This window comes from Pelobates fuscus, chromosome 2, assembly GCF_036172605.1.
Source record: "Pelobates fuscus isolate aPelFus1 chromosome 2, aPelFus1.pri, whole genome shotgun sequence".
In the NCBI taxonomy this organism is placed as follows: Eukaryota; Metazoa; Chordata; class Amphibia; order Anura; family Pelobatidae; genus Pelobates; species Pelobates fuscus.
The window spans coordinates 218050726-218076441 of record NC_086318.1 but is presented as its reverse complement, the minus strand read 5'-3'; the positions used below and the strand labels follow the sequence as shown (position 1 = coordinate 218076441).

The 25716-nt window shown below is 44.5% G+C and overlaps 1 protein-coding gene across 5 annotated transcripts in view; it reads left to right on the top strand.

Annotated features, from left to right (window-relative positions):
* The window catches only part of TPD52L1 (TPD52 like 1), a 204598-nt gene that overhangs the window by 88986 nt on the left and 89896 nt on the right, over positions 1 to 25716 (top strand). For 3 of the 5 annotated variants that reach the window (XM_063443182.1, XM_063443181.1, XM_063443183.1), the window contains exons 2-4: positions 8485 to 8600; positions 12339 to 12487; positions 12919 to 13053. In XM_063443182.1, the coding sequence (XP_063299252.1) occupies positions 8485 to 8600; positions 12339 to 12487; positions 12919 to 13053 (400 nt within the window). The remainder of the gene's footprint in view (positions 1 to 8484; positions 8601 to 12338; positions 12488 to 12918; positions 13054 to 25716) is intronic. The other 2 variants (XM_063443185.1, XM_063443184.1) reach the window with 1 other exon arrangement.

Sequence of the window (25716 nt, the reverse complement as noted above, 5' to 3'; positions counted from 1 at the left end):
GAGCCGTTAAATGCAAATCAGAAATAGGTCAGAGCCGGAAAGCACCATGATGCATGCGCAATTTGGCATGCATTCCACATGCGTTCCAAGGTCAGGCGCATATAAAGCCAGGGTCTTGAAATCTGGAAGAGGAAGTGAATAGCTGGAAGTGTGACAATGCCAGGATAGGCTTATGCCATTAAGATTTTAAGCTGTTTTTTTTGTTGTTGTTTTTTTTTACTAAACACATTACTAGGGTTATTGCCCAAAATGTTTATATCTCTGAGACATAACATCTGCTGCGGTGCGATATTGACTGGAATACAAATTTGTCTGCGCAACCATATGCTCAACAATCTTGTCCAACAAAAAAGCTTATAATTATTTACTGGATCCCAAACCTCAATGCTGGTTATGAGGGCAGGAGTTGCCATAATTGGAGATTGTGACAGAACACCTTATTAGACTTTTCCTTTAGTTGATACCCCTGTTGAGTGTACGTTGCCTTGTTCAGTTACTGAACGAAGACCCATTTCCCCCTCTTATACCTCCCGAATACCCAGACCACCCCCTGATTCATTAACTTCAAAGAACCCATTAACTTAAATGCTCTTTTGGGTGGCCGCCATTCATATGACTGAATACACGTGTTTTGTGGAGTGGTGCCCATTTTGTCTTGGGAATGTAGGCAGCGGTACTTGGACGCAGACTGCATGGAACTAAAATCGGATATGCTACCTCACGTACACCACTGAATTCCTTCCCAAATAAGCCAAGAGATCGCTTTTTGGGAAAACAACTCATACAAACAAGAGGAACATTCGCTCCCTCGAGCCAGGGGGGAGCATTCGGTTTTATGTGCACAGGAACTCCTAAAAGTCATAACTTTACCCTGAAGGAGATTGCGTTCCACCAAACTGATCTGAGTGCTATTTGGACAACTTTGGCCCTCGGATCCGGGCTATTCGGGGATATAAGACTTGTGGCTTTGGGGTACTTTTTATGTGGTTCCCTGTAACTGAGAGATAATTCCAAGATTTTACTATTAACATGACGTAAAGTCATGATTTTATTAATGACACGGAGGCGAGTATTATGCTTCTCTTTCTTTAATTTTCCCTCAGCAGCGAAGAGAAAAAATGTATGTAAAAGAGAAAAACAATATAACATTAGCATATTCAACAGTGCTACTAATCAGTATCCACCCCCTTCAGTATATAAGGTGTAGCACTCTCTTCCTCTTCCTCTTTCTGTAGCGATCCGAAGACCAGCCAATAACCGAACGATAAACTTGAACCGGAACTGTAACATCGGATAGCAGTCATACATCCCTTCCTTATGGGAAAACGGTAGAGCCGTCCTTTAAATCTTCTTTATCACTCCGATATAAGTATTCAGACTAAAAGAGAGGAGAAATATGGTAATATCTCGATTGGCATCTGGTTGTAACATACCACAGTATATATATATGGTTACCTAGGTCTGGAGAAAAACCAAAGTCATAACATTAAGAGACATGAAATCAGACATTATCAGACATATAAAATTAGCGTGATAATCTAGTCTTTATATTCAATATCTGCTAAGAAAACAGGAAAGTTCCAACATGTAAGGTATGAGGATAGAGGCAGACTCAATCTAATCCTGACAGGCATGTGAATCCCACAAACTCCACCCAGGGAGGGAGGGAGGGAATAATACTCGCCTCCGTGTCATTAATAAAATGATTTTTTTTCCTATTATGCTCTTTTAAAGCTGAGCTATAATCTTATCTGAAAAATGTTGGATAGGTTTAAAATAAAAATTCCGGAATGTGGATTCCGTAGACCAATCTGCAGCCTTCAAGATGTCTTCCAATCGACATCCAATCGCCGATGCCTTAGAGGCGATAGCGCCCCTGACGGAGTGGGATGAGAACACGGAGACATCTATCCCGGCCGAAGCCAATAACCATTTGACCCAACGCGCGAGCGCAGGAGTAGATACAGGAAGATGAGGTTTCTTCAGTGAGATGAACAGAGGTCCGTCATTAGATGGGCGTAGAGCAGAAGTGCGAGATTCATATTCTTTTAGGCACAGCACCGGGCATAGATTGGGTAGATTTGTGATTCTTGGGTAGAAGTCCTGTTTAGTTGCTGATTTCGTTCTCCGCGAGATATCGAATGACACTCCTTCCGGAGTGAACATGCGGGCCTGCCAATCCAAAGCTCTTACGTCGGACACTCGCTTACAGGATAGAAGACAAAACAGCATAAGCAATTGTTTTAATGACAATTCTGAATTGGGGGCCTTCCATCAAGGAGCTTGAATACCACGTTGACATCCCAAAAGGATCCATGTCTAGGTGTAGGAGGACGTGAGAAACGAACACCCTTAAGCAGATGACAGACTAAGGGGTTCTGTCTGAGTGGGAGCCTGTCCACGTTATCATGGCCTGCCGAGATTGCAGAACGGTACAGGTTGACGGTGCGAAAGACTTTGCCTGATTCCAACAGATGTGTCAGGAAGTCCAACACCGATTTCACAGAGGCTGATCCAACGATCGTTCCAAGCACCAATTGACCCACTGTCTCCAGGCCGCAGTATAGGCATGTCGTGTTCCCGGTGCCCATGCGTTTGCCAGGGGTTGTGTAGTTGTGCTCGAAACCTCTGTGATTTCCCAGGGTCCCCGGAAAGGAGCCATGAGACGGAGGAGCCCTTGTTCTATCAGAGTGTGACTCTCCCCGTCTGGATTGGTTAGGAGAGATGGGTGATCTGGTAACAACCGTGGGCGATCGATCGATCGATCGATCGCCATTTCCAATAGGTGGGGAAACCAAGGTTGGGACCTCCAACATGGGGTTATCAGAACCATCGAGCCCTTGAAGCGGCGGAGGTACGCCAGGCAACGAGCAATCAGGTTGAATGGAGGGAAGGCATACGCCCGGCCTTTGGTCCAATCTTGGAGGAATGCATCGGTTGCCATGGCTTCCGGGTCCCGTCGCCATCTGAAGAACTGAGGTAGTTGCGTGTTCAGTCTGGACGCAAACAGGTCCACACTCAAAGGTCCCCATAAGTGAGCGATCTTGTGGAACACACTCGGTTGAAGTCTCCAATCTCCTGAGTCCCTCAGGTAACGGGAGTTCCAATCTGCAGTGTAATTATCCAGGCCTGGGATGTGTTCCGCGGTAACTGACACATTGTTCTGTAAACAGCAATGACAAAAGTCTTGAGCCAAGACCGCTAAGATGCGTGACTTGGTGCCTCCTAGATGGTTTATATACCGTACTGCTGAGACATTGTCCAATTTGAGTAGAATCGAGCATGAGACGCCCCTGGGTGAGAGACTGCGAATGGCGAACGAGGCCGCTAGCAGTTCCAGAGAGTTTATGTGTAGAAACGATTCGTCTGTGGACCATCTGCCTCCTGTGGATATGGAGCCGCAGCGCGGCCCCAGCCATTTAAGCTGGCGTCCGACTCTATCACTAGGTCCGGGTTGGAACCGAAGATCGCTCTTCCGTTCCACGCTTCCATGTGGGTCAACCACCAGTTCAGTTCTTCCCTGGATTCCACGTCCAGAGTAACGTGGGAGTCGTATGAGTGGCCACTTCGTAAGCAGGTAGCTTTCAGACGCTGTAGTGCCCGGTAGTGAAGCGGTCCCGGAAAAATCGCCTGGATGGAGGCCGTCAACAGTCCAATGACCCGTGCCAGTTGTCACAGGGAGATGTCCGGCCAGTGCATAAGTCGTCTTATCTCTTTTTTGATGTTGGACATCTTTTCTGCCGGGAGGCATAGAATCTGTTGAACGGAGTTGACTCGGAATCCCAGGAATTCCATTTGTTTTGAAGGTATTAGAACCGATTTCTTCCAGTTCACTAGGAAGCTGAGGTTCTGAATGAGTTGCAGGGTCCATGTTAAATGAACTAACAGTAGGGAACGTGTCCCGGATAGCAGGAGGATATCGTCCAGGTAAATAATAAGTCGGACCCCGTGTAGTCTGAGAAAGGTAACCACTGGTTTCAGTACCTTTGTGAAGCACCAGGGGGCGGAGGACAGACAAAAGGGAAGGCATGTGAAACGCCATTTCTTTGTCACCCACAGGAATTAAAGCAGATCTCTGTGCCCTGCCGCTATCGGGACTGTCAGATACGCGTCCTGCAAATCTAGTTTTACCATCCAGTCTCCGGGAAGGAGTAGGTCTCTGAGGCAATGTATGCCCTCCATCTTGAAGTGTCGATATTGGACAAAGGCATTCAAGGGTCGCAGGTTTATAGCCGGGCGAACGCCTCCTTCCTTTTTTGGCACTAAGAACAGGTTGCTCACAAAACCTTGAGTATCTAGAGGGATTTCCTCTATAGCCCTCTTGGCCCGCAGTTCTCTGATCTCTGAAGAGATGAGTTCGTGGTGTGATTCTGACATGGGGATCACCCGTGGAGGGGTGCCCTGAACGGGAAAGGCCGTCAATTCTAGGTGGTAAGACCCAACTGTCGGACGTGATCATAGCCCAAGCCTGAGAGAACAGGGCCAATCTGCCCCCCACATTTATATGGGGAAAAAGCGTACTCACCATAAGGGCGTTTTCCTGTGGATGCTCCTCGACCGCCGCGGGCATTCCAAGGTCTTCCTCGTGAAGGGAAGAATGGAGTATAGGAATGTTCTTGGTTCGGTTTCTGGGGGTTGAAGGAGCCTCTGCCCGGTCTGGAAAAACCCCGGGGGTTGCGGACGGTTAGACGGCTCCTACCTCTTCCGGCTCCACCGAAAACCTTTTGGTTGAAGACACGTTTTATGGAAGATTGGGCTTTGTCCAAGGCCATAAAGGTCTTTACGTAGGAGCCCAGGTACTTTACGAAGGACTCCCCGAACAACAAGCCTTTTGCGGAGGCACCCGGTTTATTGCGAGCCATGCTAGCTAGCTTGGGCTCGATCTTGAGCAGGATGGCCTTCCTGCGTTCAGTAGACATGTCCGTGTTGGCATTACCGATCATACAAACCAAGCGTTGGAGCCATCCAAATGCCACATCGAAGTTTAGTTGTGCCTCGCCCGACTGAGCTGCTTCAAGCAGTTCATATAACTTAGTGACCCAGAGTGTCTCGGAACTTATCATGACAGTTTCGTAGTGAGTAATTTAGGCCCTTCTTGGGCTTCCAACCGGTCTTGGCCAAAAATTGGACAATTTGTGGGTCGACTTCAGGGGTTTTTGCCACTGCATCTGGTATGAAAGGTTGGGAGCATTCTGCTCTCAGCTTATTACGACCCTCCTGGGAGAGGGATTTACGTACTCTGAGAGCTAGTTATTGAGCGATGTGCTCAGAGGGCTCCCATTCAGCGGAGCGAGGGTGTCTCAGATTCTGGGTCGAACGCAAGTGTTTCCTTTGCGTCATGGGCTGTCTCTGCCGCAGGTGTCTCCGACTGTGCCTTGGCATGAGTCGGTCTAGAAGGGAATTGTGTTCCCGGGAGGTCCTCATCTCCAGAGGTCTCGTCACTGTAGGGATCTGAGTAATGGTCATCCGACCCCTCATCCCCATCATCGTCTGACTCAGACAGTAAATCATGGGCCCGCGCCTGTTTCCAATCTCTGGCCGCCGTAGCCCGGCCAGTAGCTCTATTGCGCGGTTGTTGCGCGCCATCACAGACAGCCTGAGGCATGTCAATCAAGCCAGGCTTTACCTGGGTGTGGGGGAGGTCTTGAGCATGTTTGCGCTTGCCTAGCGCTTTTCGGCCCGTAGGTGCCCCTTCAGGGGTGGTATGCGTCTGCACAGTATCAGCCTGAGCAGGGAGGGCCTGCCTAAGGGCTTGGGAAATGGGCTGTGAGATGCTGGAGGACATAACCCCCATGGCTGAGGAAATGGCCTTACTAATAGAACTGGACATAGTGGCGTCCAGGAGGCTCTGAAATTCTTCTGAGCCCATGAGGCTAGGGTCAGCCTGGGGGTCAGGGCCAGGGGTACCCAAAGGGGGATTGGGGTGGCCAGATAGGTCCTCTCCAGCCGACTGCATGACTACAGTAAGTGAGTGCAAGAAAGAAAATAAATAAATAACTAAATAGAGTACAAAGGTGCAGGATTGCTTAATCCAAGCACAGGGTAGGGTTAATAAGAAGGTAAGTAGAAATATACAGAAAATACCCGGGTCCTGGGTGATTTGTAGGGAGCAGCTTCGTGTGCAGCTTCAAGAACCGATTAAATCTGCAGCACGAGTAATAAAATGGCCGCCGGCACAGGGCGGCGACATAAAACCAAAAAGATAGGCGTCGCGAGCATCGTGCGCATGCACGGCGCTCGTGTGCGGCGAAAACTAAAGTAAAACTAACCGCCATGCGGTTGAGCCGGCAGGTACTGTGAAAGGGAGCCGAGAACGGGGCGAGGTGGGGAAGGGAAACCTCGTAACGGTTCCCGGTCGGGAGAGGGGTCAGGGAGCAGAGTACCCACCCAGAGGGGGAAAAGACCCTGACTTGCCAGATAAGGCAGACCTGAAGAACACCACAGGACCCAGGGGACACAAACACAGTAATGCAATAAAAACACCAGTAACACAATAAAATACATATAAATAAAAGATATTACTGTCTATGACTCCTGATAATAGTGAAAGCAAACTAGTGGGAGTAAAACATAAACCCCTAAGTGAATCGGGATAACAATATACATTCCCACAGTAATTATATCACAAAGCAAGAGGAGAATAATGTACATAGCTGGTCTGAGGGAGCAGCGAAGAAAGAAGAGGGAGAGAGTGCTACACCTTATAAACTGAAGGGGGTGGATACTGATTAGTAGCACTGTTGAATATGCTAATGTTATGTTGTTTTTCTCTTTTACATACATTTTTTCTCTTCGCTGCTGAGGGAAAATTAAAGAAAGAGAAGCATAATAGGAGCCTCCGTGTCTTAAATAAAATGTAGTTACCGGTCTTTGACTCAATTATCTCCCAGACACAGGGATGCCTGAGAGGGGTTTGTACGTCTTTGTATGGAGACGCCATGCTGGGGGTCTGTGTATAAATTGAGTGTTCCTACCCGAGTGGCAATCACAGGGATATTAAAGGGGGAGTGATGTTAGGGGATACTCAATTTTCCTCTGACACAGGGTGCCTCCTTGAAGATGCTTCCTTGCTGGGTGCACCATATCTAGAAACCTAGTTTAGATGCGCTATATCGAAGGCTATTAGGGTGTCACTGTCTGCAATGTCAAATGTGTCAGTCTCTGAGAGCATTACATCGATATTACATAACCATCTGAGGAATACAAACTATATACAGAGATTTGAACTATAGTACTCTTGTACAAATGTTGACTAATACACACACATCATTCACTACACACACATACTGCATCCAGAGGCGGCTCTCTAATTAGGGGGTCAAGGCGGCCGCCTAAGGCCTCGCGCTGGCTGGGGCCTCGCGGCCTCCTAAACCGCCTGTGGGCAGACTGTGTCGGGTCCTCGGTCAGTGACCGAGGACCCGACAGTAGGAGGGGACCCGCCGGCTTGCCCGGTATGCCGCCGGGTGCGAGGCCCCTCCTGGCTGCCCGGCCAGCCATCAGACACTGGTCTGCAGCTCCACAGTGAGCAGAGCTGCAGACCATGTGTCTCGCCGAGAGCTGTCCAATCAGAGCGTTGCCGCGGGTTACCGCGGCAACGGTCTGATGGTGTTGCACGATTACATGGTCTGCAGCTCTGCAGAGCTGCAGACCGGAAACGATGGCCACCGGACCACCAGGCAGCCCACACTGGACCACCAGGGAGCCCACTTGACCACCAGGGAAGAAAGGGTATGTTGTCTCCCCATCAGACCCCCCCTCTTTTTCACATCACCCCCCTCCCTCAGCGTCACCCCCTCACTTTCACCCCCTCACCATCACCCCCCCACTATCACTCCCTCAGCATCACCCCCCCCACTATCACCCTCCCTCACCACCCTCAGCATCACCCCCTCTCACCACCCTCAGCATGACCCCCCTCACCACCCTCAGCATCACCCCCCCTCACCATCACCCCTCTCACCACCCTCAGCATCACCCCCCTTCACCATCACCCCCCTCACCATTCATTGATTCAATTCATCTCTATGAGGAGATGCTGATTGGCCAGGGCTGTGTTTGAGTCATGCTGGCTCTGCCCCTGATCTGCCTCTTTGTCAGTCTCAGCCAATCCTATGGGGAAGCAATGTGATTGGATCAGGCTGCCACTTCTGATGATGTCAGCAGACTGCTTGGTTTTTTTTTTTAGGCAAACAGCTTGCAGATCTACAGCTTCTGGCTTGAATACAGTAAGATTTTGCTATATTTATGGAGGCATGAGGGTCCCAGGGGGGCTAGATGGTGGTTTTAACACTACAGGGTCAGGAATACATGTTTGTGTTCCTGACCCTATAGTGATCCTTTAAGGTTAAAGTACTGTCATTCAAAGACTTATCAGCCCTAACAGACAATTAAGTGACCTTATACTTGCCTGTTGGTGTGTGCAATGATCAACGTGTCTTGATTTTAAAAATTACTACTGCTGATCTTGGAACTTTTTCCTTGCAGATCTCTTGGATACGCAGCCTCTTCAGGAAACAGACGATGAACTGACAGCAGAGATTGATTATTGTGAAATAATGTCTGAGGAAGAGAAGGAGGAACTGAAGAATGAATTAGTCAAGGTAAATTATGTTCAGCATGACTGCTTATGTTACTCATTCTCAAATATTTGCCTTTTCTTCCCTCATAGGAAGGTTAAACATGGACTGGCTAGGGGTGCTTAAATCAAAATAGACGTGGAGTTACATCCACGTCACTGAAAAGGTAGATCAGCAGACAGTGTTTATGCTTTAAGGGCAATCTTAAAGGAAAACATGCAGCAATTACTGCCTGATTGTCACAAACCTTAAACACCATGCTTTACTCTCTTTTTCAATACAAACTTTTTTTTTTAAAATATTATGTTCTTTTGCATTTAGCTCTCTAAAACTTGATTTATTTTTTTTATTGCTTCACAACTGATGTTTGATGCCAACTCATATTTTCAACCCTTATGACCAGTATGCCTCAAAATAGAAAAATTGAAAAAGAAAATATATTTATTTTACATTTTGTACATCAGATAATTTACAGACCCAAAGTAATGCCAAAAACAAATATGCTGAAATGGAGTTAATTGTTCTGTTATGTTCTGAAATGGAGTAAAAAAATAAATAAATCTGAAGATCTAGTAGTTATAAGATTGTTCTGTATTTTGGGCAATTTATTAGATTTTTGTACTACTTATTTTTTTAATAGTTTGGTGTGTGTGTGTGTGTATATATATATCTCCCAGGTCCCAGCACTCGACACTTCTGGTCTTTCAATAGCTCAGTTATTTTACATTTTCCTGTTGCTTTATTAAGCAATTGCAGTGATATAAATACAAAGTTGACGTTTCAGTCTATGATCTTGATAATAGTATGAATAGACTGAAACGTCGACTTTGTATTTATATCACTGCAATTGCTTAATAAAGCAACAGGAAAATTTACTAAAAAGTCTCCAAAATGCTCTCTATTTAGAATATATATATATATATATATATATATATATATATGACTCTATTTATATACATGTGTGTGTAAAATAGTAACATAACAGATTCATCTAAAAAAGGTATTACAAGATACTAATTTAGATAGTCCATTTCTCTTATTTCAAAGGGTGCATATAGAGTAAATATAGAGTAAATATTGCCACTCTTGGGTGGGCATTAGTGATGTCCCGAACAGTTAGCCGGCGAACATAGCTTGTTCGTGGCGAACGCGGCGGGCGAACATATGCGATGTTCGGTCCGCCCCCTATTCGTCATCATTGAGTAAACTTTGACCCTGTACCTCACAGTCAGCAGACACATTCCAGCCAATCAGCAGCACACCCTCCCTCCCAGACCCTCCCACCTCCATGGCGAATAGGGAGCGGACTGTGGTGAACTGTTCGGGACATCACTAGTGGGCATTAATCCAAATTAAGGAGTTGATAACACGTTGAGTTTCTTTAAGATAGCTGGCTAGTATTGATATAGAAAGGGTCCTAAATAAGTACTGGGTTTGAGCAATATTACCATTTCAGTGGCAGTTATGCATCCCCACCATGATATAAAGTTTTTGGGAATAGCCATTACCAAATCTACCTCTAACCTATATAAAGCAAACTACATTAAGCTGTTGACATAAAAGCTTTGCTGCAAGCAGTGGTGTATTTAACACAGGGATAACAAGGCATTTACCTTGGACGGCACTGTCAGGGGGGTGGAAAAAAAAGTCGTCCCCATGAGCCTGACAGATGCTTTGTTAGCCTTGTGTATTGGGGGGCCAAAGAGCTGGCCACCTTTGGGCCCCCCCATGTCATTCAGCTGCTCACATTCTAGCTAGCCTATCGGCGAGGGAGCACTTTCATTTGAGCTCTTCTTGCTCTGCAACCTTGCGCTCCCTGCTGTGATGCTGGAATCTGGAATATGACTCTGGGCCCAGCATCACTAAGTGGCGCACAAGGGAGCAGAGCAAGATTACTTCTCCCTCGCTGCCTCCATTGCGCACCCACCCGCCAGACCGCCCCTCCCGGTAGCCTAGCAAGGAGCCAGAAAGCCAGCAGGGAGGCCAGGAGCCCAGCAAGGCGGCCAGGAGTAACCCAGACCAGGCCAACAACCACAATGGTCCACACAGACAGGATCTACTCCAGCTCTCTCAAAGGTAGGGAGGCTGGTGGATTCAAATAAAAAAAAATAAAAAAATGTTTGTGTCTGTCAGTGAGAGTGTGTGTCTATCAGTGAATGTTGGTGTATCTGTCTGTTAGTGTGTGTGTCTGTCAGTGAATGAGTGTGTGTATGTGTGTCAGTGAATGTGTGTGTCTGTCACTGTGTGTGTGTGTAGCTGTCAGTATGTGTCTGTGAGTGAATGTGTGTGTCAGAGTGTGTCAGTGAGTGTGTGTCGGTGAGTCCATGTCAGTATACGTGTATTGAGTGTGTGCCTGTCATTGGGTGTGTCAGTGAAAGTGTGTGTTGGGTAAACAGTGCGTATACCACTTATCAATGACGGCATGTGTCTGTCAGTCAAATAACTGTGTGTCGCTCTTGAGGTGCAGCCTTGACAGGAAGTGCTGAGGCAAATTTAGATTAGGGGGTGCCCAAGTTTAGTCATGCCTATGGCAGCACAAATCCAAAATGAACCACCGCCTGCAAGGATGGCAGAAGAAATGTATCCTAGCCCCTTTGTGTGTCTCTTACTTCTGTTAAGCCCCTTTGTGTTAATTACTTTGCCCACCCCCTGTGTGAATGTTATTCCCCTTAGCCCCTCTGTGTGTCTTTCTCCCCCCAGCCACTCTGGGTATCTCTTTCCCCCACAGTCCCTTTTGTGTATCTTCCTCCTAGCCAATTGTGTGTGTCTCCCAATTTCCTATGTATTTATTCCCCCCCCAGCACCTTGTCTCTTTCTCCCCCCAGTCCCTCTGTGTATCACTGAGAATCAGAAATGCGGTATTGAGAATAGAAACCACAGCAGAATCTGGATAGTATTGCTGGTTGATTGGTTTGTGTTATTCCTGCATGCCCAGAACATAAGTGTGTCCCATGTTGAACTGTTGTTGAATTGATGCTGTGAAGTCTGTGTCAGAATTATATTACACCGGTATTTTGGAATAAAACGGCATGGTAAAATAGCACCCAGTGCCAGAAATTATGCCAGAATGACACAACGTAAGCAAGATGGAACCGAATGACACAAGTACTATTACACTACCCATGTGAACAGCAGCAACAACAGTTAAGAGACAATGACATTAACAAGACTCAAGATTAAGGAGTTCGGAGTTAGCACCAATATGTCAGCAATGGTGAAATGCCACTGGGTGTCTGGATTATTTTAAGGTACAGGGATGGTTTGAACATATCTAGGAACATTTTTGGATTGGTTACCTTAATGATTTAAATTTCCTCCTTCCATGGGCAAGGTAAGTGGACGTTTTAGTAAGTTGGTGTGTAGTAGATGCATGTGGCAGTCCTCCAAAAGAAGCAGAAACCTAGGCAATGACCCTAATATCTGCCAATTACATCTTAAACCTTGGGAGTTCCAACTGTTGATGTAAGTGTGAACTGTGAATAAAATTTATAACTGTGAAAATTAGGAATGCCATATTGCCCAAAGACACTCCATATCTGAAATGGAATCTGACCTCTGACATAGTCATATATTGCTTCGTATATTAATTTGATATGAAAGATCTGTTCATGTGCCATCTTCTATGTGTAGAGAGTGCAATGTGACTGAAGCCAAATATTTGCTCGTCTTTGTTGTTCCTTAATAAATAGAAAGCATACACTCCTGTCTACTCATGTTTGCCTGCCATGCACATTTTAAAATAGATCTATTTCTTATGTATAGCTGGAGGATGAAATCGTCACTCTACGTCAAGTGTTGGCTGCCAAGGAGAAGCACCTGGCAGAGATCAAGCATAAGCTGGGAGTCAGTATGATGAATGAGCTGAAGCAGAATTTCAGTCGCAGCTGGCATGATGTTCAGACTCACTCTGCGTAAGTACCTTTGGCATGCTTATATTACCCACATTTTAGACAAACATTGGTTGTTTATAAAAATGTTTACATTGTCATCCAGGGCAAGGGCATGAAATCTCAGGTACTTGACTGTCCCTGTCCAAGTTTAATATTATAACATAAGGCTTTAAAAAGAGAACAGGAATTTGAAGTAGTGAGACAGCAGTAGAAGAAGACACTTTTTATGTTAGACACAGCTAACAATAAAAAGGGCTGCTTTCTAGTGTGTAATGATATTTATAATACTCTGCTTGGGCATTGCTTGATAGTTTTTATTTTTGCATAAGATAAAACAAAGAATATGAGAACTCTGAGAACAGACAAAAGCTTAGAAAAACTCAGTAGCTTGTCCTTCCCTGAATGTCTGCTCAGGTCTTAAAATCGTTTTTTGCTCACTTGTGCCATTACAGAGAGAACATATCTGAAGCATATCAGACTGATCCCACCCGTAAGGGCAGTCCAGAAAGGAAATGCCAGCAAGTTCTCTCTGCACAAGAGATACCGCAACCCAAGACGATCTCTTCGGCCTTCTTTGGGCCTTGCCAGTGAGTTGTAGCTGATACCCCTCTAGGTACCGTGTGTACAGATTCCACGTCTGGATTACCCTTTTAACTTAGGGAGAGTCAAGTTAATGCACCTTAGCAAAAACAAAGAATATGAGAACTCTGAGAACGCACAAAAGCTTAGAGAAATCCAGTAGCTTGTCCTTCGGTAAATGCCTGCTCAGGTCGTTCTTTGCACTTTTGTGCCATAACAGAACAATATATCTGAAGTATATCAGACTGATCCCACTGTACGGGCAGTCCAGAACCAAAATGCCAGCAAGTTATCTCTACATCAGAGATACAGCAACCCCAGACAACATTTTAATTTAAAGATTGCTGTTCAGGGGTATCTAAAATCTAAACTGTGTGCATTTACAATTTAAATTTATTATTTATTCATTTATACAAGAAAATAGCAGAATGAAACATTTTAGAAATGTTATGGCTTATCATGCAATATTTCAGAAGCAAGAACATTTTGTCACAAAAGAAAACCATAGGTACTTTATAGATTGCTGTTCAGTGGTACCTAACTTGTAAATCATGTAAATGGTATGCAATTCTTTTTTTTTTTAAATCTATCTATTCAAAGAAATAGCAGATTTAAAAGTTTTAGAGAAATTGAACCTTATCTTACAATATTACAGAAGCAAGAATAACATATGTGTCCATGGGCGTCCGCAGGGGGGTAATAAATAATAGAGATTGATAATGCACGGCAATACCGGCGCCGCCCAGTAGGTAGCACTGTGTGTAGAGCGAGGCAGGGATAGGAAGCTACATCTTATCCCTGCTTCTCTCTCCTGACTGAAGCCTCAGGGGAGCAGCACAGAGTGCAGCCAGCAACTCCCAGACTGCAGACAGTCTACAGATCAGGTAAGTGATGGATGAGGGGCAGCCTACAGATCAGGTAAGTGAGGGATAGGGGGACAGCCTATAGATCAGGTAAGTGAAGGATTGGGGGGCAGCTTACAGATCCGGTAAGTGAGGGATTTGGGGGGCAGTCTACAGGTTAGGTAAGTAAAGAATAGAGGGACAACCTGCAAATTAGGTAAGTGAGGAATGGGGGGGGGGGGCAGCCTACAGATCAGGTAAGTGCAGGATTGGGGGGCAGTTTACAGATTCGGTAAGTGAGGGATTTGGGGGGCAGTCTACAGATTAGGAAAGTGAGGAGGCAGCCTACAGATCAGGTAAGTGAGGCATGGGGGGTTGCAGCCTACAGATCAGGTAAGTGAGGCATGGGGGTTGCAGCCTACAGATCAGGTAAGTGAGGCATGGGGGTTGCAGCCTACAGATCAGGTAAGTGAGGCATGGGGGTTGCAGCCTAAAGATCAGGTAAGTGAGGAGGCAGCCTACAGGGCAGGTAAGTGAAGCATGGGGGGGGGCAGCCTACAAATTAGGTAAGTGAGGGATGGGGAGACAGCCTACAGATCAGGGAAGTGAGGCATGGGGGCAGCCTACAGATCAGGTAAGGGTGGCACGGGGGGATAGGCAGCTTACAGATTAGGTAAGTGAGGCATGGGGGGCAGCCTACAGATCAGGTAAGTGAGGGATGGGGGACAGCATACAGGAAGGGACATCAAGTAGTAGGGTCTGCAAGGAGCCGGAAGGGTCTGCAAGAAGCAGGAAGGGGCAGCAAGGAGCAGGAAGGGGCAGCAAGGAGCAGGAAGGGTCTGCCAGGAGCAGGAAGGGGCAGCAAGGAGAAGGAAGGGTCTGCAAGGAGCAGAAATAGTCAGCAAGGGGCAGATAGGGACAGAAGGAGCACAAAGGTAAAGGAGCAGAAAGAATCAGAAGATAGCAAAGGTAAAGTAGGAGAAGGAGCAGAAAGGGTCAGCAGGAGCACAAAGGTAAAGTAGGAGAAGGGAACAGAAATTAGCAGGAAGGGGCAGGGAAGAGCAGGAAATGTCAGCAAGGAGCAGGAGGGGTCTGTAGGAAGGAGCAGCAAGGAACAGGAAGGGTCTGCAAGGAGCAGGAAGGGTCTGCAAGGAGAAGGAAGGGTCTGCAAGGAGCAGCAAGAGTCAGCAAGGAGCAGGAAGGTGCTGCAAGGGGCAGGAATGGGCTGCAAGGGGCCAGAAGGGACAAAAAGAACACAAAGGTAAAGGAGCAGAAAGAATCAGAAGGAGCACAAAGGTAAAGTAGAAGAAGGAGTACAAAGGGCCAGCAAGGAGCTGGAAAGGGCAGCATGGAGTACAAAGGAGCTGGAAGGGGCAGAAGGAGCGCAAATGTAAAGCAGGAGAAGGAGCAGAAAGGAATAGAAATGAACAGAAAGGGGCAGTAAGGATCAGGAAGGGTCTGCAAGGAGCCGGAAGGGTCTGCAAGAAGCAGGAAGGGGCAGCAAGAAGCAGGAAGGGGCAGCAAGAAGCAGGAAGGGGCAGCAAGAAGCAGGAAGGGACAGCAAGAAGCAGGAAGGGCAGAAAGGAGCAGGAAGGGTCTGCAAGTAGAAGAAAGGGTCAGGAAGGGACAGAAAGAGCACAAAGGTAAAGGAGCAGAAAGAATCAGAAGGAGCACAAAAGTAAAGTAAAATAAGAAGCTGGAAAGGGCAGCAAGTAGTAGAAAGGAGCTGGAAGGGGCAGAAGGAGCGCAAAGGTAAAGTAGGAAAAGGAGCAGAAAGGAATAGAAATTAGCAGAAAGGCACCCATGGCTGATGTCAATCTGCACTTTCTGACACTCCGTTTCAGAAGCCGAATACCACTGAGCGACCTGGACATCTGGAGCTGGAGCGTTAAACCATTTAAAAAAGAGGTTTAGCCCCTGAAAGGAAAGAGAGCAACCAGGGGCCTCCTGGTATCATACCATTTTCATTTAGATGAAGTTGTTATGGTGACCAGAGTGTTCATTTAATTTGATTTAAGGAACCCTATAGTGTCAGGAATACATACATGTATTCCTGACACCACTATTCACCCTGGCTTTATGTGATAATGACTATGCCCCTCCCCTTCATGACACTGTGAAAAAGGGGCCAAACATGGATGTCATTATAATTATGCCCCCCCTGAAAAAATTCCTGCGGACGCCTATGCATGTGTCCAATGTACTACTTAGAGAATCCTGCTTGATGCACTTTATTAATATGGTATAAAATGTATATATTGCACTTCATTTCTACTTTGCACTTTATATTGTATACTGATTATATGATATATTGTATTTTTCAGTAAATATTTTTGCATCCTTGTCGAGATCACATAATGTAGTACGGGATCTCGACAAGGTAACAAGATTTATTTTGTACTCTTTAGCACCCTGTTTCTGATACTGCGTGTTAAGAATACCGACTGGAGTAGAGCGCTCACTATATATTTTTTTTAATATGCATTAGTAGGGTGCTGAGGAAAAGGTGATTGTGCAAGTTGAGTATAGCTCCACAGGTTTTGTAGAATGTCCCTAGGTTCTGTAAATATAGAACACCAACATAGGGTAGTATGCTTAAACATAAAATATTAAATTGAGAAGCTTGGAAAAACTCACAATTTTTTGAGCATTTATAAGTTTGCTCTAAACTATACAGGCAGAGTGCATCAATCAGATGTACATATATCTGAGCTAGGTCTCCCATTCTGGTTCCTGGTCTTCCTGACTGAGGACTGCAAACACCTCCTGGGGGACCTAGCTCAGATATATGTACATCTGATTGATGCACTCTGCCTGTATAGTTTAGAGCAGGGATAGGCAACCTTCGGCTCTCCATATGTTGTGGACTACATCCCCCATAATGCTCTTACACACATAATGCTGGCAAAGCATCATGGGAGGTGTAGTCCAAAACATCTGCAGAGCTGAAGGTTGCCTATTCCTGGTTTAGAGCAAACTTATAAATGCTCAAAAAATTGTGAGTTTTTCCAAGCTTCTCAATTTAATATTTTATGTTTAAGCATACTACCCTATGTTGGTGTTCTAGATTTACAGAACCTAGGTACGTTCCACAAAACCTGTGGAGCTATACTCAACTTGGGCAATCACCTTTTCCTCATTTCGTTTATCTGTATATGTAAGTGTATTTAAGTGACTGTACACTTAGGTGTTTTTGCTGCATGCTGCACTATCAGCACATTTGTTAGTTAGCGCCACCCCTTTTACTTTTCATTTGTTTATATAAGTAAGGTGCTGCTGGGAGCCAATTTATAAAAAAAAAAACCAGAAAATCGAGTGCACTCCATTATCAAAAGCGTACTTGACCGGCGACCGCACACGCCCACTTATTAAAGACCGCCTTAATCGGCGGCAACGTGCCGCGAACCATTTCCGGCCACTCAAACTACAGCCCCCACAATGCCCCCTTCACTTCCTGCCGCAAGCGATATTGCTCACTCCCCCCACACACTGCCACCTATGATTACAATAGTCACGTGACTCGCGTGTACAACTACTACATTTCCCAACATGCATTGCACTTTTTTACACGCGAGTCACGTGACTCGCTTAATTTAAGCTTTTCTAAGCCCTCACACCTTGTTTTTAAGTTATTTTAACCGCTTGAGACCCTGTGTAATGTCACTATTAATGTAAAACTTTTTATTTTCATTTATGTAAAATGTAATGTATGACTCCTTTCTATTGGCTACTAACTAGATGACGTTTTTGGCGCCAATTTTTAACTTTCTATGTACCTATATATACTCTTATCAGCCAGGATTGTTATTCCATTTTGAAAAAGCCCCAGTGGCGAAACGCGTAAATGGTTTTAATATTTGTGTTTTTATATAATTAAAGATTTTATGGTCACTATTTGTGCCAACTATCTTTTTATACACATTTTTTATCTTTACCTGGCTTTTTACCAATTTTATTGCGTGCTTACAAGACTATCCGAGGTGGGGATCATACCACCAATGCTGTCATCAGAGTGCAGTTGGCCTGCACTACACTTGTAAGTACAATTTTATTTATCTTACAACTCCATACCCTGTTATAACAGAGAGCACTATCAGCTGTCTTTATATATCCCTTTCCTGAGAGCTGGACACCATTCCCTCCAGAAGACAACCACCTATATATCCCATAAGCGGGGATCATACCGCTGTACGCTTGTTATACCTGAGCTGGCTATAGCTCTTCTAAATGTGAGTTTAACATATATATTCATATTCGCACATATATTGACCCACTCAGTCTATACGATCGGTCTCTTATTTGTGTCTTCCGTATCATGAGAATAATCGAACTTCTATAAACAGTGAGGACACCCAATCACCAACAGCACCTTAAAAGACATTCATCGCTACAGTGCAACTTCAAATTATCTTGGACTGATTTATATGCACTTACTTTTTATATATATGCTCTATCTATATACTTGTTTTTATTTCCTATAGTCTACACTGATACATTTTGGCGCAGCCTTGCACTACTGTTGTTGTTGTTTTGCACTCCATTATCCCCTAAACAGCAACTTCAGTGCTGACAGATTTAGTTCGTTTTTTTTTTTTGTTTTGTTTTTTTAAAACACCTAATCCAGGCAAAAAATAATGGGGGTTTAGTTACATTATATGATCATACATTGCATAAGCCTGCCACAAAGTCAATGTGCCTAATCTTTGGCAGGTCCTACACTACCAGTCTAGTGTCTGCGTCATGAGCTACTTACTTGGGGAAAAATTCCATCTAGAGTTCTGTTTAGGGGATAATGGAGTGGATAATAATTTGGCACCCCTCTCTGTCACAGATGCCTCATCCCAGGGCCCTATTTAGCCTTGTACTGCAGAGAACTCTAGATGGAATTTTATCTGAAAACAGACAAAATTGAAACAGACAAGTAAGTAGGAAAGCAATCAATAGGAATGACACCTCCCAAGAACCGAATAATGATCAAAGAAATACAAAATAATATAAATTAATAATACAACCTTGATGAAAGATCTTGGTCTGTGTGATATCTAATGGAAACACAGACTGAACATAGTGTAATAAAGTACAATGAGACAAGACACGCAATGTGTTGAGCCTATAGGATCCCAAAAAATGCTCAAATAGCAGCCAGAAGATAAATAAAAATATAAAAACACATGAATAAAAGAGACAAGTCTTCAAGTTCAATATCCAATGCATTTCATCCTGTGGACGTCTTCAGGGTTATTAATCCTCTCCTCCTTAACCCTCATTTAAATAAACTGTCTTAATGGTGTGATGCCGTCCACCTGGGATTCATTAGCGTTGTGTGCGTTCCACCCTGGAACGTATACTGTTTTATGTCTAACATAAAAAGTGTCTTCTTCTAGTGCTGTCTCACTCCTTCCAGTTCCTGTTCTCTATAAAACCTTATGTTATAATATTAAACTTGGATTATGCGGCAAAAGATGAGAAAGTGAATAAACAGAAAAGAGGAATGAAAAGAAAAAAATGAATAAAAAATAAGTGAAAAAAATATAATAAATAAAAGAAAAAATTAAAAAATGAAAAATAAAAAATTGGTTCTTTAACTAGAAATATTAATTAGAATACTTCCAAATAAATTACAAACATATGAATATTTAAAGGATAAGAGGGAAAAAGAGAACAGCAAAACTGAACAAAAAATGTAGCTCTTTAAATAAGTCCTGTAAGATCAATATCTAAATTTAGGCCCTGTCTGAGTGTTTTTAGGTTGTATTTCTCAATTCGTCATCTTTTTTCAGTATATGCCAATGTCTTTTTAAAATATTTTAGATTTTTTGGCCAGAGAGTTATATTTCGTTATAAAAGCATACTCAAATTTTATATTATTATTATCCTTATTCTTCTGTTTTGTTCCATTATTGGTTAATAAAGATTGTCTGTCTACAAGTTTTACAGTTTCTTAATCTTTGGCCATCCTGATCAAGTCATAGCCTTTTTCATAATATCTCCTTTTTATTATGGACGCTTGCTCTTCAAAGACCCTAAGGTCCGAGCAGTTAATTTTGAGGCGCATCATTAGTCCCTTAGGAACATTTCGGAGCCACGGGCTGTGATGCAAGCTAGTTCTGTCAATGGCCGTTTTACAATCAGTACTTTTTTTTTTTTTATTCTTTTTTTTGTGGGTATTTAAGTACAGAACTTTTCAGTTGGTGTTAAAGAGATGGTGAACAAACAATTGTACATTTTCAGTATATAGTACAACAACACATGCATTATGTTAACCCTTTTTTTTTAGACTTGTTTGTTGCTAGGTTCCCTCATGTCTGCGCCATGGTAGGTGTGACTTGGGCTGGAGGGTGCTTGTTAAGAGCGGGATGCGCCCTGATCTCTGGCAATATTGGGCATGTCAATTGATTACTTAAGGCGCTTGTGCTAAAGAGATGTCGCTCGGCCAGAGGAGCAGTCGGTGACCTAAGGCATATTTTGTGGTAGCTGGTGTAAGTGCAGGCCGTATTAGGTCTGTCTCGGGGCGTGCTACTGATAGCTTGTACAAGTGTGAGTGAGAGCATTGCACGTCCCAATTAAAGTTATGGGGGGGAGTGTATTCTAGGCTAGGTGTCTGACTGTAAGCATACGGAGCCAGTTGGAAAGTATAGGTATTTACAAACTATGAAACACATAAGGTAAAAATAAACTTAAACTTAACGGACATCACGGTACAATCAGTACTTTTGAAGAATGTTTTACTTTTTAGTTGTTCCTCTTCAACATACAAAGTTACATAGTTACATAGTTACATAGTTACATAGTTACATAGCTGAAAAGAGACTTGCGTCCATCAAGTTCAGCCTTCCTCACATCTGCTTTTGCTGTTGATCCAAAAGAAGGCAAAAAAAACTGTCTGAAGCGCTTCCAAGTTGGGTCTAAAAAAATGATTTGTGTATTCTGTATCACTGATGTGAAATGTAAATTGTATTTGTTACAGTTGATCCCTTCAATAAAAGAGATAAGGCTATCGTGTCACCCTTCCCATTTGATTAAAACATCATCTATGTAGTGCTGCTATAGGACGAGACTGCCCCAAGGTGCCTTTTCCACAAAAACATTGGAGGTTTCCCAATGCGATACATAGAGGTTGGCAATATTAGGGGCAAACCTCATCCCCATGGCGACACCACACAGCTGCCAAAAGAATTTAGAATCGAACCAAAATAATTTTTTGTCAGGACAAAATTAATACACTCAATAAAAAACTCTTTTTGGCAAATATTCAACTGCCCTTTAGCCATCAAGATATTCTTTGTTGCTTCCAATCATTTCTGATGAGGAATACTGGAATATATAGAGGAAACATCTACTGTGGCCATAATGTAGGTCTTCAGTAGACACTGGTAGGGATCCTTTAAAACCGTAGGATTTAAAAAAAAAATGTATTGACAATTTTTCAGATGTACATTTCACAAGCATGAAGACTGTACAGAGATAGTAAAACGGCATCGATGGAAGTTGGGCACAGTGCGAACTCCAGTCAGTTAGAGATAACATGCAAATATATGTGCATTGCACTGTGACATTACTCCTTATCAGAGTGGACATAAGTCAACATGTCAATACAAGTACATCTGTTTTGCATTGTAGAACCAGAACAAGAACCAGGGAAACAAAGTTGGGCAAACGGGCAAGGAGGAGGGAGGGAAGGGGTAGGGGGATTATCTAAGTGCCATAGTGTAGTATAGTATAATATATTGTGGGGGGGTGTAACGAGTATATACCCCTACACGCAGGATCCAGCCTAACAGAAGACAGTACAGAGGAGAGATACGTCTACCGGACCTTAGAGTGGCCGGACTCGACGTAATAGGATAAGACAGAGTCAGGAACGATCCGAGGTCAAGGGCACAAAGAGACAGCGTAAACGAAAACTAGCCGGGGTCTGGTACACAGGAATCAGCAAGCCGGCAAACAGTACAGAATAGGATAAAGCGAAAACGAAGTCAGAATACAAAGCCAAGGTCAAATACGGAGAAACACAACTGAACACAACAAGCACTAAAGGGAACTGTAGCAGAAACCACGATAGGGCAAGGAACTAAGGGAAAAGGGTAAGTATAAGTAGCCTTCAAACTAATGTGATTGGCTCCTGTCACTTCCACTCCCCCAACAGGTAAGTGTATGGGGTGATTGGCATGACAGGAGCCAATGGGAGCCTTTTTGCAATTTAGGCTCCCACTGTCTCTTTAAGAGCGCGCCCGAGATTCGCGGCGCGCTCTTAGCTGCAGGCGGGACACGTGACCGCTTCTCGCGGTCACTGCCCGCTTTCCTGTCTGAACAGTCGGACGAGCCGCGCGCGGCTCGTGCAGCCGCAGGACCGCGCGCGGCTTGAAGAGAGGACCGCGCCGGCCCCCGGGTAAGGTAAGTACCGCTACAGTACCCCCCCCTGAGGACACGCCCTCCGGGCGGGCAGGACCAGGCCTGGCAGGAAAACGTGAATGGAAAGAACGTACAAGGCGGGGAGCATGAACAGCATCCGCAGAAATCCAACTGCGCTCCTCAGGCCCATAACCCTTCCAATGTACCAAGTACTGAAGCCGACCCCTAAGAAAACGAGAGTCAATAACAGCAGATACTTCGAACTCCTCATGACCCTCCACAGAGACAGGAGGGGGAGGGGGAGTATGCCGGGTATAGCGGTTGCGTACGTAAGGCTTCAACAACGAGGTGTGAAATACATTGGGTGTACGCAGATTCTTAGGCAGACCCAAGGCATAAGAAACGGGAATAACCTTATGTATAATGCGATAAGGACCAATGAAGCGGGGAGCCAATTTCATAGAAGGCACCCGGAGGCGAATATTCCGTGTGGAAAGCAAAACCCTGTCCCCCACAACATAGGAAGGAGCCGCTCTGCGATGCTTGTCAGCCTGAGCCTTCTGGCGGGCAGCAGAGTCCACCAAAGAACGCTGAACCTGCTCCCAGGTATTACGCAAACCAGCCAAATGCTCATCCAGAACTGGCATGCCCTGAGAGGAGAATGCAGCCGGAAGAACAACGGGATGCTGGCCATAGACAACGTAAAAAGGGCTTTTGCCGGAAGAATCATGAGTGGCATTATTCCGAGCAAATTCAGCCCAAGGAAGCAGGTCAGACCAATTGTCCTGATGGTGAGACACAAAACAACGGAGGTACTGCTCCAGAGACTGGTTGGCACGTTCAGCAGCTCCATTAGACTGGGGATGGTAAGCGGAAGAAAATGAGAGGGAAATACCCATCTCCGAACAAAAGGCTTTCCAGAACCTGGAAATAAATTGGCTACCCCTATCGGATACAATAGATAAGGGAATACCATGTAATCGAAACACTTCTCTAGCGAAGATAAGAGCCAATTCCTTGGAAGTGGGCAACTTGCGAAGAGACACAAAGTGAGCCATTTTGGAAAACCGATCTACTATCATTAGGATGACTGTGTTACCATTCGAAGGGGGTAATTCAACAATAAAATCCATTGATAGATTAGACCAAGGTCTCTCGGGAACGGGTAACGGATGCAACAGCCCACAAGGAACTCTACGAGAGGTTTTCATACATGCACAAGTAGTACAAGCACTTATATAGTCAGTAACATCCTTACGTAAGGTATCCCACCAGAAATACCGAGAAACGGCTGACACTGTTTTGGAAATACCAGGATGTCCAGCAGTCTTAGTATCGTGATAAAGTGACAGAATATCCCGTCTCTCGGGAACGTCAACGAACAATTTATCATTAGGCTTCTCGCTGGGTGCCATGCTTTGTTTCGCTTGTATGGCCTGCAAGAGGGACGAGGAAATAGACAATATAGTAGTTGCTATTATCCTGTCTGGGGGAATGACAGGAGTGACATCAATCTCCTGTTTGTCAATAGTCTCGAATTGTCTGGACAGAGCGTCCGCTTTAGTGTTCCGGTCACCTGGCCTATAGGTGATTATATAATTAAAATGAGACAAGAACAGTGACCACCTAGCCTGCCTTGAAGACAATCTTTTAGCTTCGCTAAGGTAGGATAGGTTCTTATGATCTGTAAATATGAGAATAGGATCCTTAGTTCCTTCTAGCAAATGTCTCCATTCTTTGAGTGCTAAAATGATAGCAAGGAGTTCGCGATTACCCACATCATAATTCCTCTCTGCCTTGGACATTTGTTTAGAAAAGAAGCCACAAGGATGCAATGGCTTGTCAGGAGACTCTCTTTGGGATAAGACAGCACCTACCCCTATATCGGAAGCATCAACCTCAAGTATATATGGCAATGAGGGGACAGGATGCTGTAAAATAGGGGCAGAGGCGAACGTAGTTTTAAGAAAGTCAAAAGCCTGAAGTGCCTCAGTAGACCAGACACGTGTATTGCCATCCTTTTTAGTCATACGAGTAATAGGCGCTACTATAGACGAAAAACCTTTGATAAAACGTCTATAATAATTAGAGAAACCCAGAAAACGCTGGATGGCTTTCAGACCTTGCGGCAGAGGCCATTCTATGACTGCAGCGAGCTTCTGGGGATCCATCCGAAAACCCTCAGCGGAAATCAAATACCCTAAAAACTGGACCTCGGACTGGTCGAATAGACATTTTTCTAATTTGCAATAAAGACCATTAGCAAGAAGGGTCTTCAGAACTGTTGTAACCTGTCTGTGATGAGTGTGAATGTCTGTAGAATATATTAAAATGTCATCCAAGTACACAATAACAAATGAGTGAATAAAGTCCCTTAAGACATCATTAATAAATTCTTGGAATACTGCTGGGGCATTGCAAAGCCCAAATGGCATGACGGTATACTCATAATGACCTGACCGAGTGTTAAAGGCTGTCTTCCATTCGTGGTCCTTTTTTATACGTATCAAATTGTATGCTCCTCTAAGATCTAATTTGGTGAATACCGTAGCATGTTTGAGCCTGTCAAACAATTCTGTTATTAATGGTATAGGGTAAGCATTTTTGATGGTGATCTTGTTAAGACCTCTATAATCAATGCAAGGTCTTAAATCACCTTCTTTCTTTGATACAAAGAAGAACCCCGCTCCAGCCGGAGAAGAGGATCTTCTAATAAATCCCTTGTCTAATGACTCTTTAATGTACTCCTCCATGACACGGTTTTCTTGAACCGATAGGGGGTACACCCTGCCCTTAGGAGGTATAGTACCAGGCAACAAATCAATAGCACAATCGTAGGGTCTGTGAGGCGGTAATTTGTCAGCCTCTCTTTTATCAAAGACAGTCTTTAAAGTTAAATACTGAGAGGGTATAGCCGTAGATAAAGGAGGAACAGTAGGAACGTTAATAGAATTCACAGGCGTGACTTCAATAGTACATGACTCATGGCAGGCTTCACTCCATGATTTTATCTGCCCTGTCTCCCAGTCAAAAATGGGATTGTGGGCACGTAACCATGGATACCCTAACACCAACTGTGAAGAGGGAGAGGTGATGACCTGGAACCGAATGGTTTCATAGTGTAGAACCCCTGTGTACATGTGTAGCGGTGCAGTTTCGTGAGTAACAACAGGAGATATCAATGGTCTACCATCTATGGCCTCAACGGCCAAGGGTATCTCCTTCTCCCTGATGGGAATGTTGTTTTTCTTTACAAAACCAGAGTCTATAAAATTCTCAGCTGCCCCAGAATCAACCAGGGCGTATATGTTTTCAACTATACAACTCTCTCCCATATGTAAAGAAACAGGGAGAAGCAGTCGGTTAGGAGGCAATGTAGGAGACTTAGAAATCACACCCAAGGCCAGTCCCCTATAAGGTCTTAGGTGTGAGAGTTTTCCGGGAGCAGAGGACACTCCTTTACCATATGTTCTCTCC